Source organism: Laccaria bicolor, genomic scaffold (genome assembly GCF_000143565.1).
Source record: "Laccaria bicolor S238N-H82 LACBIscaffold_21 genomic scaffold, whole genome shotgun sequence".
Taxonomy (NCBI): domain Eukaryota; kingdom Fungi; phylum Basidiomycota; class Agaricomycetes; order Agaricales; family Hydnangiaceae; genus Laccaria; species Laccaria bicolor.
The window spans coordinates 466,559-479,970 of record NW_001889892.1 but is presented as its reverse complement, the minus strand read 5'-3'; the positions used below and the strand labels follow the sequence as shown (position 1 = coordinate 479,970).

General features: G+C 47.4%; 3 protein-coding genes across 3 annotated transcripts; all 3 read right to left on the bottom strand.

Moving 5' to 3' along the window:
* Positions 1 to 2,148: 2,148 nt before the first annotated feature.
* Positions 2,149 to 3,233, bottom strand: LACBIDRAFT_302574 (uncharacterized protein; the record flags this gene model as incomplete). The annotated part of the gene is made up of 4 exons (XM_001883446.1): positions 2,149 to 2,354; positions 2,406 to 2,817; positions 2,876 to 2,947; positions 3,003 to 3,233. 4 exons carry the CDS (start codon positions 3,231 to 3,233, stop codon positions 2,149 to 2,151), a joined length of 921 nt encoding a protein of 306 aa, XP_001883481.1.
* A 7,512-nt stretch (positions 3,234 to 10,745) lies between these two features.
* LACBIDRAFT_302572 (uncharacterized protein) lies at positions 10,746 to 11,154 on the bottom strand (the record flags this gene model as incomplete). The annotated part of the gene is made up of 2 exons (XM_001883445.1): positions 10,746 to 10,796; positions 10,846 to 11,154. The coding sequence occupies 2 exons, from the start codon at positions 11,152 to 11,154 to the stop codon at positions 10,746 to 10,748; spliced, it is 360 nt and encodes a 119-aa protein (XP_001883480.1).
* A 612-nt stretch (positions 11,155 to 11,766) lies between these two features.
* Positions 11,767 to 12,941, bottom strand: LACBIDRAFT_294772 (uncharacterized protein; the record flags this gene model as incomplete). The annotated part of the gene is made up of 5 exons (XM_001883444.1): positions 11,767 to 11,791; positions 11,852 to 12,211; positions 12,262 to 12,467; positions 12,523 to 12,556; positions 12,613 to 12,941. The coding sequence occupies 5 exons, from the start codon at positions 12,939 to 12,941 to the stop codon at positions 11,767 to 11,769; spliced, it is 954 nt and encodes a 317-aa protein (XP_001883479.1).
* Between the last annotated feature and the right edge of the window lie 471 nt (positions 12,942 to 13,412).

The following is a 13,412-nucleotide window of genomic DNA, read 5'->3' as shown; positions in this document are numbered from 1 at the left end:
TGTCGTTATTTTGCTCTTCCATCTACATCAAATATTCACCAACACCGTCCATGGCGATGCGAGCGTTGGGAGTCGGGACCAAGGTAGAATCAACCAGACATCAGCAGGACTTGCCAATTATCATCATTCGCGGCTTCCATCATGTTTCGGTGCTCATCGAACCTACTGATATTCCTGATGCAGTCCACGACACAGAAGGACGACGAAAATTCATCAACCGAAAAAACGGCGAGGTGTCGTCGACAAGCCTCCAATCAAGTGGAAGAGTCCAAGTGAGCTCTTTTGTGTTTCGTCAACAATCTGATGAATACTGGCGCAGGCGTCAACCGTACAGTCGTTTGAGAACTTGAACACGAAAGATGAGATAGAACGGCCAGGGGCCTTCGTCGAGGAACCAAATCCTTTGCTCAAACGGTGTGAGCTAATCTCAAGCTCGCATTCAATTCAATTCACGCACTCGGAAAAAAGTCCTTGTTTCCCATAATGTTACTCCACGCACAACGGTCGCCAGCACTTGCTCGACTCTTCAGAAACGCCTCAACCTACAGTCAAACTAACTGCATTGCTACTCGGAATCTGATAAACTGTATGGAACCCAAGGCATTCCATGCAAACAGCATACCCTTCTACAATATCCCTCCACGCAAGAGACCAGTTAAGTATCATCATTTGCGGCATGTTTCGGTACCATCGAAACCTATCTGATATTCTTGATGGCAAGTCCACGGAACCCAGCCGAAAATTAGTTGATTAGGTCGAAGAGTACAAGTCAGCCCAGGTTTTTTGTTTCGTCAACCATCTAATGATTAGGGGCGCTAAACGGCGACAAACCTCCAATTAAGTGGAAGAGTCCAAGTGAGCCCTTTTTTGTTTCGTCATCCATGATCCATCTGATGAATAGGCGCGCAGGCGTCAATCGTACAGTTGCTTGAAGATGGGATGATCCGCCACGAGAACGTTTGAAGGGCTCAGAACGGCAAGGGGGAACACAAGCATTCCCTCGTCGTTGACGCAGGTAGAGATCAAACCCTTTGCCCAATCGGCCCGAGTTGAAGAATCTTCGCAAACTCGCATTCAAGGCATTCACGCACTCGGAAGATTCTAGACTACTCAGAAACGACTCGACCTACAGTTGTCCTCGGGATTCTGACCGTTTCACAATTTAGACATTGAAACTGTGTGGAACACAAACATTATTGCAATGGTTACGCAGTTGTATGTAATGTTAGAATCTTGACCGTTCTACGAACTCTGCGATATTGCTCTGCACCATCGCCTCGCTGAATTACGGTACGGTGCAATTCTACTTCAACTTACAGACGTCTGGCTAGGCATTTGAACGCTGTGGGCTGGGCACTGGCACCTACTAATTCAAGCATTTCTTTACGCACGACGCGTCCCTGAACCTACCTCGACTGGTGCGACGCAATTTGATTTTCACGATGTCATGCAAAAATCTGAAAATCTGACTGTAATTCAGGCGTTTGAACTGTGTCATTCAGGCACTCAATTCACATATGGTGCCCCCGATCGCTGACAATTTGGCAAGGCCGTTATTCTTACCTAGGTGCGTTAGGGCAATCTTGTGTTAAAATTTCAACAGAATATCATGTCGGTCTGACATCTAGGTATTCAACTTGATCAGGCGGCCAATATATCCACCAAGGAACAGTCCTCCTTGCTCAGCGTAAAATAAGTCAACTGTCTGATCAATGGACGCGCTAGCGTCAATCTTCAAAAACTTGAACACAGAAGATGGGATAATCCGTCACGAGAGGATCCGGAACAAAATTTCCCTCGTTGAGTCGAAGTAGGAATGTTTTTTTTTTTTTCCTCAAACGGTGTGCCAAGTTTATCTTAAGCTCGCATTCAATTCATTCTTCTTTCTATGTAAAGTTTCTCCATGCCAGCGCTTGCTCAATTATTCAGAAACGCCTAGACCTACAGTCATACTGCAATGCTACTCGGAACCTGACCGTTTCGCGAATCTAGACATTTGAACTGTGCGGAACCCAAGGCATTATCGAAATCCACGCAAATAGCATTTTTATCGCCAACTAGCATGTTACCCGTGCTTCGCACGGAGTCTGAATATAGGCAAATGAATCTTTGACATTTCATAATCTAAGTTTACAAAAAACGTCCAGGTCATTCCTCTGACACATATATATCGCCTGAGTTCGCGTCAGAGGATTGATCTGCTTCGACGCGTTGGCGCTTCCGAGGAGGGCCTTGAGCCGGAGTCGGAGTGGCTGGCGTGGTAGGTGAAACAATGGTAGTTGTAATTGGTGTAGATGGTCTACCACGTTTGTAGTCGATCAGGCTTTTTCCACGACGCGGCGTCTTAAAGGGACCTAAGGGAACATCAATGAAACCGGAAAGTTGGGCAGGTAAATAGCACTTACTATCCAATGTATTCGGAATAGCTGTAGAAGTATTTTGCTGCCCCAAGAATGCAATATGATCAATTGAGACCATAAAACGCTCAACGATGTCTTCAGAATTTGGTTTATACATAACGTTTGTGAGGAAGCCAGAAATGGAGACATATCGACGATCAAAAGGCACAGGTCTCTTGCGATTCTGGTAGCGTGACGAAAATTCGCAAGTGAACGGTGCAATAGGTTTGATGCCAGTGGGTTTGGAGTTTGAATTGTTCAAGTCTCTGAAGGCGGAGATGTAATGTTCGACATCGAGTTTGAAAGTTTCAGACTCCTTGTGAACATTGGTCACTGGTCCAGAGAGGTGAACGTAAGCGCGTTGGCAGGGATCGATCTGGAAGTCCTGGCAATTGTTTTGAGTGCTGAGAGGAATTAACTAAATTCCAAATGCTGTTCAATTTGATATGACTCCGTGAAAAAATTAGAAACATCACCCATTGTAAATCACCAACAAAGTTATAGTCGGTAATGGAGCGCTGATCAACGCCGTTCTCCATGCGTGCAAACTAAAAGTTAAGGTGTTTGAGCATACATGAAGCTTACGCAAAATAAAGCACTTACAGTAGCATAAATGAGATAGAGAGCATTTTGGTGTTCGAACACCATGTCAGACGCATTGAAAAATCGCAAGCTCCCAAGCAAAGACTCGCAAGAGGGAGAGCCTACATAGATCTGGGCATCTAAGACCACTGTCTTGGTGCCGGGGAGGGCTCTTGGGTTTCCGAGGGCTGCAATCGCAGTGATAGTTGCGATGCCAGCTGCTGTGTCAGCTGAGGTGGGTGTTACAGACATAGTGAGAGCAATAATAGTGAGTGGACTTTCAATGAGAGAAAGGGGATGGTAATGAACCTACCATCGTTGTTGCCTCCTTTATCGTCACAGAACTTACTTCAGGACAACTTCACAAAAGCTTCAAGTGGGTTCCAGGAATTTCCTGATCCTTCGATCATGATCGCGACACGTTATGAATCATGTGACTAAAGTATTCGAACCAAACATTGAAGGCAAACAACTCGCCGCTGTGAGCTCATTTCTGAATCTAAGCTGGAAAGCAATGAATTATATTAAGACTTCATCATATACAACATTATATGCTAGAGGTTCTGTGCTGTTCTCCGGGAGAAGTATCTTAATATTGCGACTCGATGTGGCTCTTGAAAGAGCAACATACAGCTGACCATGAGCAAACACAGGGATGTGCAAGTTCAGGCCAACATATTGTACTGACTGGCCTTGAGCTTTATTTATGCTCAGTGCAAAAGCGAGTCGTACAGGAAACTGCCGTCTCTTGAATCGAAAAGTGACATCCGCTGATGATGCAGATGGGATCAATGAAACCCGGGGTATCAGTGCTACCTCGCCATCATGCTCGCCCCCAATCAATCGCACTTCCAAAACCCTATCACGCATTTGTGTTACAACCATGCGAGTCCCATTGCATAAGCCCCGAGAGGGTGCAAGATTTCGAAGAAGGATGACAGGGCAGCCAATCTTCAAGTTCAGTTCTCCGGGAGGGAGGCTCGATGAATGGAGAGAGCGAAGAAATTCATTCGGAATGGGGTCATCGTCCAGAGGATCAGCTCCAGCTTCTCGTATAAGCTCATCAGCACTAACATAATGGTGGATATCACCTGACATACATTCGAGATTTTTTTGATTTATGTCACCTACATCCGCATTGCGTGGTGCAAGGATCATCCGATTCAAAAAGTAGTCAGGTGGTGGTGGTGGTATAGAGTCAATGCCAGGATAAATAGAAGCAATGAGAGAATCTGAGTTGCCAACTCGCATGTGATCTGGAAAGCGGATCTGGTTGCTGGTGTTCATGTTCTGGCCATGTCCGACTTCGAGAAGCCATCGTGCGAATTCTTGAGCATCCAAATGTCCTTGGTCCAGTCGCATATTCTGATGTAGGCGTAAAATTTCGGCATGTTCCCAGAGAACAGAACACTGAATTGTGGCATCTACAATGTCCTCGCGGGATCCTCTCGGAACAACAGGCAATGTTTGGAGGAAATCACCACCCAGTACAGTGGTGATACCTCCAAATGGCTGGGGGTTGCCGCAAATATCACGAAGAGTACGATCCACAGCTTCAATAGCATGGCGATGTTGAGCCCCAATCTCGTCCCATATAATTGCCATGGTAGCACGCATAAGGTCAGCTCGTTGACTGTTCTTCTGGATACTGCAACTTGAGTGTTCATCCAATCCATCAATTGGGATCTTGAACACAGAATATGCAGTCCAACCACCACGGATGAGAAGGGCAGAAATTCCTGAAGAAGAAACACAGAGGATGATTTTGCCCTCACTTCGTAGCTTTGCACAGATGGTGTTGTAAACAAATGTCTTCCCAGTCCCTCCAGGCCCATTCAAAAAGAATATCCTTCCTTCATTATTCTCGACTGATGATATGATCTGATCATAAGCTCTCCGCTGATCAGCATTTAGGCAAGGAAGGCGAACCTCATGGTCAGCCCATTCTGTGTCTCGATTGTAGTTGAGCTGCTCAGCTATGAGGGGATTGATGGCAAACATGTTCCAGTTTTGTTGGGGTAGAGGCATTGACGGCCATTCAGCGAGCGAGCGACCTGAATCACGAAGTATATTGTCTAAGAGGTGGAGGCCGTAGTCATAAACATCATCATTGGATGGATTCTGGAATCCCATGGTGCGTAACTGGTGTGCGAGATCATCACAGATATGCTCCTTGAACTCATTCCACAGTAAATCGGGTTGTGATGGCTCTCCAAAAAGGAGCAAAGTTGTGAAAAGATAGCGAAGCCGTGTTCCAGTTTGCATCTCAGATGCCTCTTGAAGACAGAGTCTCCACTCTCCATCGTCCTGGAGGAGACCTCGTGCAAGACAGGCAGCATGGAAAGTGGGAAATGGATCATCACGGCCTGGAACCTTTCGAAGATCATCAAATGATGTGGCGCCTTTGACAACTGTAAGCAACAGGCGGAGGTAGTATATTTCTCCAGATGTCGGCTTGATAAAGTACATCCTCCCTAAAGCAAAGCCTTTCTGTCGAAGGACCCACTTCCGCTGATTCTGCTCATATCTGAAGTGCTGCGGAAACTCCTGATAGGTGTGTCTCCGAGCTTCTTCTCCAAGTCGACCTTGATCTTGGTTGGCTTCAAACCATGCAGTAAGAGTAGTGCGATGATTGACACCTCGTTGAAGGATGGTTTGAAGGTCATGGGTGGGATTGAATGTCACAACGTGATGATTTTCGAGATGGACTTGAAGGCGGACAACATTTGGAACTTGTTCATGGGTGGCAAAATGAAGGAGACGCCAGACAGCGTCAGGTGGAGAAATGTAACGTCCATCAATCCAACGTTTAACCTCGTCTTTCTGCCTAAGTTCTAGAGCACCACGATCAGGACCTTTATGAACATATTTGAAGGCATATTTGAATGTTCCAAGGGTGACCGCACATTCCATATTGATGTGGCAGTTGAATTCGGCACAGAGAAATGGTGGAAATGGCACTATCCAACGGTTATCGACCATCCTTCCATTGACCTCATAAGCTCGTCCATCGTCTGGCCGAAAATATAAAGGATAGCCGTGATGGTCCATCGTCGTAAATTCTTGGAAGGATTTCAGAAACCCCTTTGAACATATCTTGCTGCCCCGCCCATTGTCGACCATGCATGGCGCATTAGGATTCTCAGCACCGCAAGGCCCGTGTACCATGCACTTCTTGACTGTCTCGAAAAGGAGCGGCTGTATGTCGGGGTCAGGCCACCGTGCCCAGATGCATGAATCGATGGCTTCTGGGGTCAGGAGTTTGTCAGGGTCTCGAAGAAAGATGAGGCAATGCATATGGGGTAAGCCGCGCTTCTGAAATTCTATTGTATACACATAAGCGACGGCAGAACCGAAAACACCATGCTTGTAAATATAATCTAGCACTGTGTTCTTCTTCATTTCGAATACCCTAGCCACCAAATCAGGACGGTCGTATGCTGTCTGACTTGGAAAGAGCTCCCTTTCAATCTCTTCCCACCGAGGATTTGTTGTCATTGTGAGGAAGATGTCAACTTTTCGAAAGTAGCGGGCTATGGCCATCGAGTCCTGATAACACTGCCCAAGGTTCCGAGGCCCACCAATGTATGACGAAGGAAGAAACACCCGCTGGCCGATTTCATTGAGGTCAAGGTTATCGGGGTCATCCGCTGCCGCATCTTCAAGGTTGTTAAACCGAGCTGCTCTAAAAAGAGGCTGGTTCATCTCGATCCAGCGGAGTCTCTGCTGATCCACTGATGCAAACATGTCGACAACATAGCGGGTAAACAGGCGGCCACCACGAAGAAGTGTGTTGAATTCACGCGGACGGTATTGAATGCGATAGGCGACATAACGTGAGAGTGTGAGACGCCTCGTGGAGGCTTCGTTGGACTCATCAACGTGCAAACCACGGTCTCGTCTATGTTGGCGTCGCTGTTGACGATTCTGAAGACGATCGTTCTGCTGGTCCTCCGTTTCCCGAAGCTTCATCTCTGGATGCCAGCCATTCTCTCCATGAGGGAAAAGCAAAGGATATTGGAGAGGGACGTATGCTGGGTGGAGATCACTAATGCGGTAGAGAGGTCCATCTCGATGTCGAAGAATAATATCGCGAGGCTCTGTTGAGTTCGTGCCAGGGAGAATAACTGCAACTTCATCTGCCATTGGGACATTATATCTCCGGCGGTCAAGGCCAGGGCTAAGGCGAAGTCGAACATCAATATCATTGTTACTGTTGTAGTTCTGAAGGATTTGATATGCATGTCGATAGATGGGGACATATTGGTGGTAAGCTGTCAACATATCTTGCAAGGAGCGCATCACTTGACAATCCAGACCCTGATTCTGTTGCATGCGGGCATCCAGAGCAGCCCGCGGCTCATAGATATAGAGTTGAGCATACCGTGGTGGGCGTCCTTCAGAGGGGGCTAGAGCACCAGATCGATGGTGTAACTCTCCAGAAATGCGAAATACAGGAGGTCCTCGTCCACGGTTGACAGAGTGATCTTCTTCAACTCCTAATGATGTGAAGGCAAATGCTCGATTGTACTTCCATATCTCATCGCGAAACTTGATAGCATCACGGTCACTTGACGTGAGAAGGTGTTGAAGAGGTTGAGGCGCGTCTTCGAGAGGGGGTAGATGCACCTTCCCCGACAGGCAACATGTCCCAAATTTTGGCGACCGCTTCGAACTGTTTGAAAGCCTCTCATCCATCCAATGGAGTGCTCCACAGTAAGAACATGAAACGTTCATCTGTCCAAGATCATGGCGCTGGGAAGGTTCCACATATGGTCGACGGGCAATGCGAAAGAGGTCTCGACTGCGTTGTCGTCGACGCTGCTGGCTCTCCTGATGCCAAGATCCTAAAAAATCATTGTTGTTTGGCATTGCTAAGTGCATAAGGGGGCGAGCATACAACCCACCTTCTCCTTGGCGTGTTTGATCCATCTGCCACTGCGCAACTCTAACGTCGTCTCGTGATGGCTCTAGAATGGTAACAGAACCTGAATAAGAGCAAGTTCAATGTGTAGATAATCGAAAGTCTTTACCCAAATCCACAGGTCTATTCTCATTTTCTTCGACATCACCTCGCCTCTGCTCTGCACGACCATGAGGTTCATTGAAGCCTATGAGTTTGTCTATGAGACCTTAAAAGAGATATGAGGGATTATTATCTACCTCGATGATTGTTTGGCGGTTGCTGAGTTGCTGGGGGTGTTGGAGGTGTCGTAATTTCACCTGGTGGAGGGAAGCCTATGAATTTGTCAATCAGACCTAAAATATATATATATAAGGAGATATTAGTTACCTCGAAGATTGTTTGGTGGTTGCTGAGTTGCTGGGGGTGTTGGAGGTGTCGTAATTTCACCTGGTGGAGGGTCTGGTCTTCTGACGATTGCATCTGGCTGTGTACCTCCCGAAGGTGAAATGGGATTTGTCTGCTGTGCTGAACGCAGTGAGGGTACAGTGAGCAGACCAACGCGGTTGGCTGCTCTTTGTTGTCGTGGCTGGGTGGCACTGAGATCTGTTATGGGGACAGAAGTGGCAGAAACGGCCTGCTGTCTTGTAACTCGTTCACGTTCTTGCCGTTTCCGTTGTGCCAACGATCTCGCAGAAGGCGGTATCTGCCAATTCAAGGCAGAAACTACTGAGTTGCAGCCCGGCCGGCTGTCTGACAACCTCAGTTGTGTTAATGGAGGGGACAGGGGGCGATTTCGATGTGTAGAAGCTTGCAATACTGGGTGTCCATTAGCTATTTCAAACCGGGATTCCTTTCCAAAGAGTAGGACATTAATTTTTGAAGAAAATAGGGTTCAAAAAGTGTACCTGCGCCTGTGTGGTTTGGGTATACCGGGATAAACCAGGTTGCCAGTTTTCATCTTGCACTGCTGCTGGTCGTCGGCGGCGCGGTGAAGCCTGCAAGTCCTTTTCGCGAGTTGTCCGTCTTGATGCTCGAACATTGGACCGTATCCGTTCAACGTGCCCAGTAGTTGGTGTCGGTGTAACTGCTCGCGGAGCTGGGAGATGGCGGCGAGGGCTTTCATCAACAGTCTGGGTAGCGGAGGGATGTACTTGTCGAGCTTTCTCTTGGGTCCATTGAGGAGTGTTGAGCATATTTTGAGACCTAGAAAGTTTCTGGTCAGTACTGAGGAAGCTCTCATAACTAAGTAGGCGCACATATGATGAAAGGAGGGACTATGGAAAGTGAAGTAGACAGTGAAGCCAAGGGTCTGGCTCTGGCGGACATTGGTGAAGGTGCCGCATCCCACTGATGGCTCAGAAATTTGTAGAAATCCCTGGAAAACATTGTAGAAATTCCTGGAAAACATGACAGCAATGCGCACCATAATGCAACTCGGCCATCCGAACTAACTCGCTTTCAATTTTGAGTGGCCTGAGCATTCGAAGCCGTTTGAAGGTTGGACGTTGAAGGTTGGAACATCTGAGCCTGAAGGGTGCAGTAAAACATGGGTTCTTTATTGGTGTCTCTGTCAAGGCGCAACAGAAGGCGGCGAGGCGGCAATTCATGATGAGCTGAGTGTGATCGATGTGATCGCTGGGCGCTGATGAGTGATCAGCCAATCAGAACGCTCACTTAGCCCCTGTGAGAGTTTTCTCAAAGACCGATGTCGTTTATTATATTAGATACTTATCCCTCCGCGCAAAGCATAACTCACTTAAATACCTCGCAAACGGTATGAGGCAATTCACTCTAGTACACACTTTGAAACATCATGATCCGACCTCTGGGTCTGTTTTTTTTTTTTTTTTTTTTTTCAGGGCACCGTTTCTCCAAAACATCGATTCTCCATTCGTTTACGCCCAACCCCTCTCTGGCAAATGCGCCCTTATTTTCATCGACCCCCTCGGACACAAGACCCAGGGCCGGATTTGGATCATTTGATGGACAGTAGGCGTGCTGAGCGTCAATCTCACAAAACTCCTAGTCCTGTTTTTACCGCGCCCCCAAAACCGCGTCAGAAAATGTTTATGTAATCTTCGGACTTTGAATCCACGTCGCGTCAATATTCCCTCGTCTCCCCCGACTCTAGACGCGTTTATAGTTCCTCAACTCCTCTAAACAGTTCAAATCCAGTTTATTTCTCATTTAGAAGTTGATCTCCATGGAAGAGAGTCTTTGCGCCGTCCGATCATACAAGAAAACGCCCACCATCTAAGTTCCCGCAACACCTGACTTCATTTCAACCTTCCTATCGCAATCTGTAGCAAATTCTGGCACGGCGCCACCTGTTATATCTTCTCCTAAATCCCCTCTATCCTCATCACTTTTTGCCTCATTGTCACCTCTTGGCTCTCCCTTCAACACTCTTCGTGAATCCTCCAGTAAACCAAGGCTGATCCAAGCTCGACAAGATAAAACACAAAAGCAAGAAGCAAAATTCAGACAAATGGAAGAGATTTTAGGAAGTTACCTTCGAAGAATCCAAGAATTTTGCAGACGGCAACCGTTGGAGACCCAGGCTCGAGAGTTGCAGTGAGACCAACAATCGATATCAAAGAAGGAAAGCGACCACGTAGAAAAGATCCGATGGTCCCAAAGGCTAGACGAAAAGCGAGACCCCATTCGTTGATGAGATGGACTTCGTCGACGCATGCAAACAAGATGTTTGCTCGAAAAGCTGAATATTCAGTGATTTCTCTCCGCTCCTTGTCGCGCAGGTTCTCGGGATCCACGCAAATGACCTGCCATTCAATGCACTCACTAATTTCTCCTGACAAATGAATCCCAGCCATCCGCGCCGCGCTAAGAGTTTATTTTCAGTAGGAGAATGCAGAGATGTTTAGTCTTGAGCTTGAAAGTTCGTGAACCTAGGCCAAAAGTCATGAGCAGAACGAGGAAAACGACAAAGAAACGTACAATGTTATCGGCCAGCCCCTTTGTTGGTGTGATTACAACCCCGATTGGCTGATTCCGAGTTGGAAGTCCAACTAGATATGCCCCCGGATGTTTGTTATGCTCCTTGAGGATTGGGACTGAGAACGCCGCTGATTTTCCATCGCCAGTTGCAGTACAGCACGGCACGCTCTTTCCATCCAAAAGGGCAGAAACGAGCTCCAGTTGGATCGCATGCAGTCCGTTCGTCCAATCCGGTATGAGTTTCTTCACAATGTTGTTGATCGTATCAAGTCCTTGAGGGTCCTGCCAGCGGGGTTGTCGAGCCATCATTGAGTCATCATAACAGATTCTATGTCAGCCAAAATGTATAATATCAAGTTTGACGTGTATTGGAATAGAAACGCATGAGCTATCGCGTCGAGAGCAAACGGCAAGGACGCGATATTGACGCGACGCGGTTTCAAACTCCGAAGATTATATAAACTTTTTCTGACGCGGTTTTGGGGGCATGGTAAATAACAGACTTCATATTATCGTGAACAAAGGTACGACTTCACATAATATCGAAGTCTAGGAGAGACTACAAAACTCCATACATATTGCAAGTTGTCACGCAACTGGTGAGTCGAGGCAATTTGATTTTAGCGTTGGGATGTTGGAATCTGACTGTCTCGAATTCAGGCATTTGAATGACGTTGATTCAGGCAATCATTCTACTAGCTATGGCACCTCTAATTTTAAACCGCTGGCAACAAGGCAAGCCTAGGTTCGTTGGCGTGATGAATTGATATGTCTCAGTAGACGCTGAACTTGAAATTCATAGAATGGCTTTCTGACCCTCACTGAGTTAGACGTCAATGCAACGTTTCGGTGTTTAAGGGGGGTGTATTGGAAGAAGAGAAACTAGGATTGTACGATACGCTGCAGCGCCGGAATATACATCTACCTCTTCCTTGCCTCTTCCTCTCTACAGAGAAATATTAGCAATAATGAGGGTCGGAAATGTGTCTACTCTTTATCTACTAACCCGATGCAGAACAATGCGAGTATTCTTGACATGGCTGATGGTGTACGTTTTTTAATTTCCCGAAGAATATTTTTGAATACTAGTCCGGTGTGGAGACGGACTGACGCGGCGCCTGTGGATCGTCCAAGTATTTCGTTAACAATCTGCCAAGCCCTCTCCCGTGTGGGTGGATCGAAAACAATGCCATTGGTACTATTGTGTAGATGCCCGTTGTTGTGTGGGCCGTACCCGAGCTTTGTCAAGACGAGCGATGATTGACATCTAACGCTGGCAAGGAGCGACAGTGGCTCTGGTCTATCTATCGCTTGGGACTCCTCCAAAACTAAAAATCCACCAAAGTAAACATTGCCCTTGCGATTTCTTTCTGTTTTTCAGTAACAATAATAAATGCGGTAAGGAAATATGCTGACCTCTTTAACCAGGCGTCAACATATTTGAGTATCTTATTAGCACTGTCAGGTCTATCGCCATCGATCCCAGGTGTATCGAGGAGTGCGATAGTGGCCTTTGAGTCTGAGTGAGGAGGAGAAACCTCCACAAGCAACGGCCGTCGAGTCTCCCTCTCCGTCGAATGACCGACTCGCAGGGCATCATTTCCCGCCAAGGTGTTGATAAACTTAAGGGAACGTCAGTTTTCATCCAAATAATGTTGGATATATGGAGGTGCTTACCGAGCTCTTCCCCACTCCAATCCTTCCCAAAACACTGATAATAATAAAAAGGGTAAGAAATGGGTCGCAACGGTAACGGTAGAGGCGCACACTATCAGAGCTGTAGGTTGTTGAGCCTGTGCAGGCTGCGTCTTTGTATTTGACTTCTTCGCAGGTTGAGGTGACGGGTCCTTCGGCTTTGATTTTTTTTGCGGTTGCTGCAGCTGCGTCTTGGGCTTTGGTTTGGTCATGGGATGCGACTTCCCGTTGGTCTTGTGCTTCTGCGGGTGTTGCAGCTGCGTCTTGGGCTTTGATTTTGTCGTGGGATGCGACTTCCCGTGGGTGTTGGGCTTCGCTTTGTTCGCGTGTTGCGACTTCCCGTTGGTCTTGGACTTTGTCGTGGGGTGCAACTGCGCCTTCTTCTTTGTGGTTGCAGGCATCGAGTGATGGAATGAAGGAGGATCATAGATGGCTGCACTGGGTTTATTTGTACACGGTGGAGATACGGTGACCCGCCGCGTGTACCGACATGTCGGAAATTTCCCTGGCGCCCAATAAGGGTTATTAGGCACCCAACACTGAGGCCTAGCACCTTGACGTGCTTCTGGGCACTCAGAAAATCGAGGTCGCTGCTAGATCGCAATATTCTGTAGCTTGCGGCGCTCGTTCTTGGCTCGTTCCTCTCACTGGCTAGCGCCGTGATGACCCCGCCACTACATTTCAGCCGTCGTCCATCCCTATATCAGCCTGCTCGTTGGATGGCAAGATCCACCACATCAGTGTCCAATTACCGGATGCAACGATGATGCACACCTGGTCACCTATGAGCGCTATGGAAGGGGTGGCGGAAATGAGTACGGTCTGGGTAGTAACCCCACAATGCCAAGGTCACCTCGTGTAGATAAGATAAG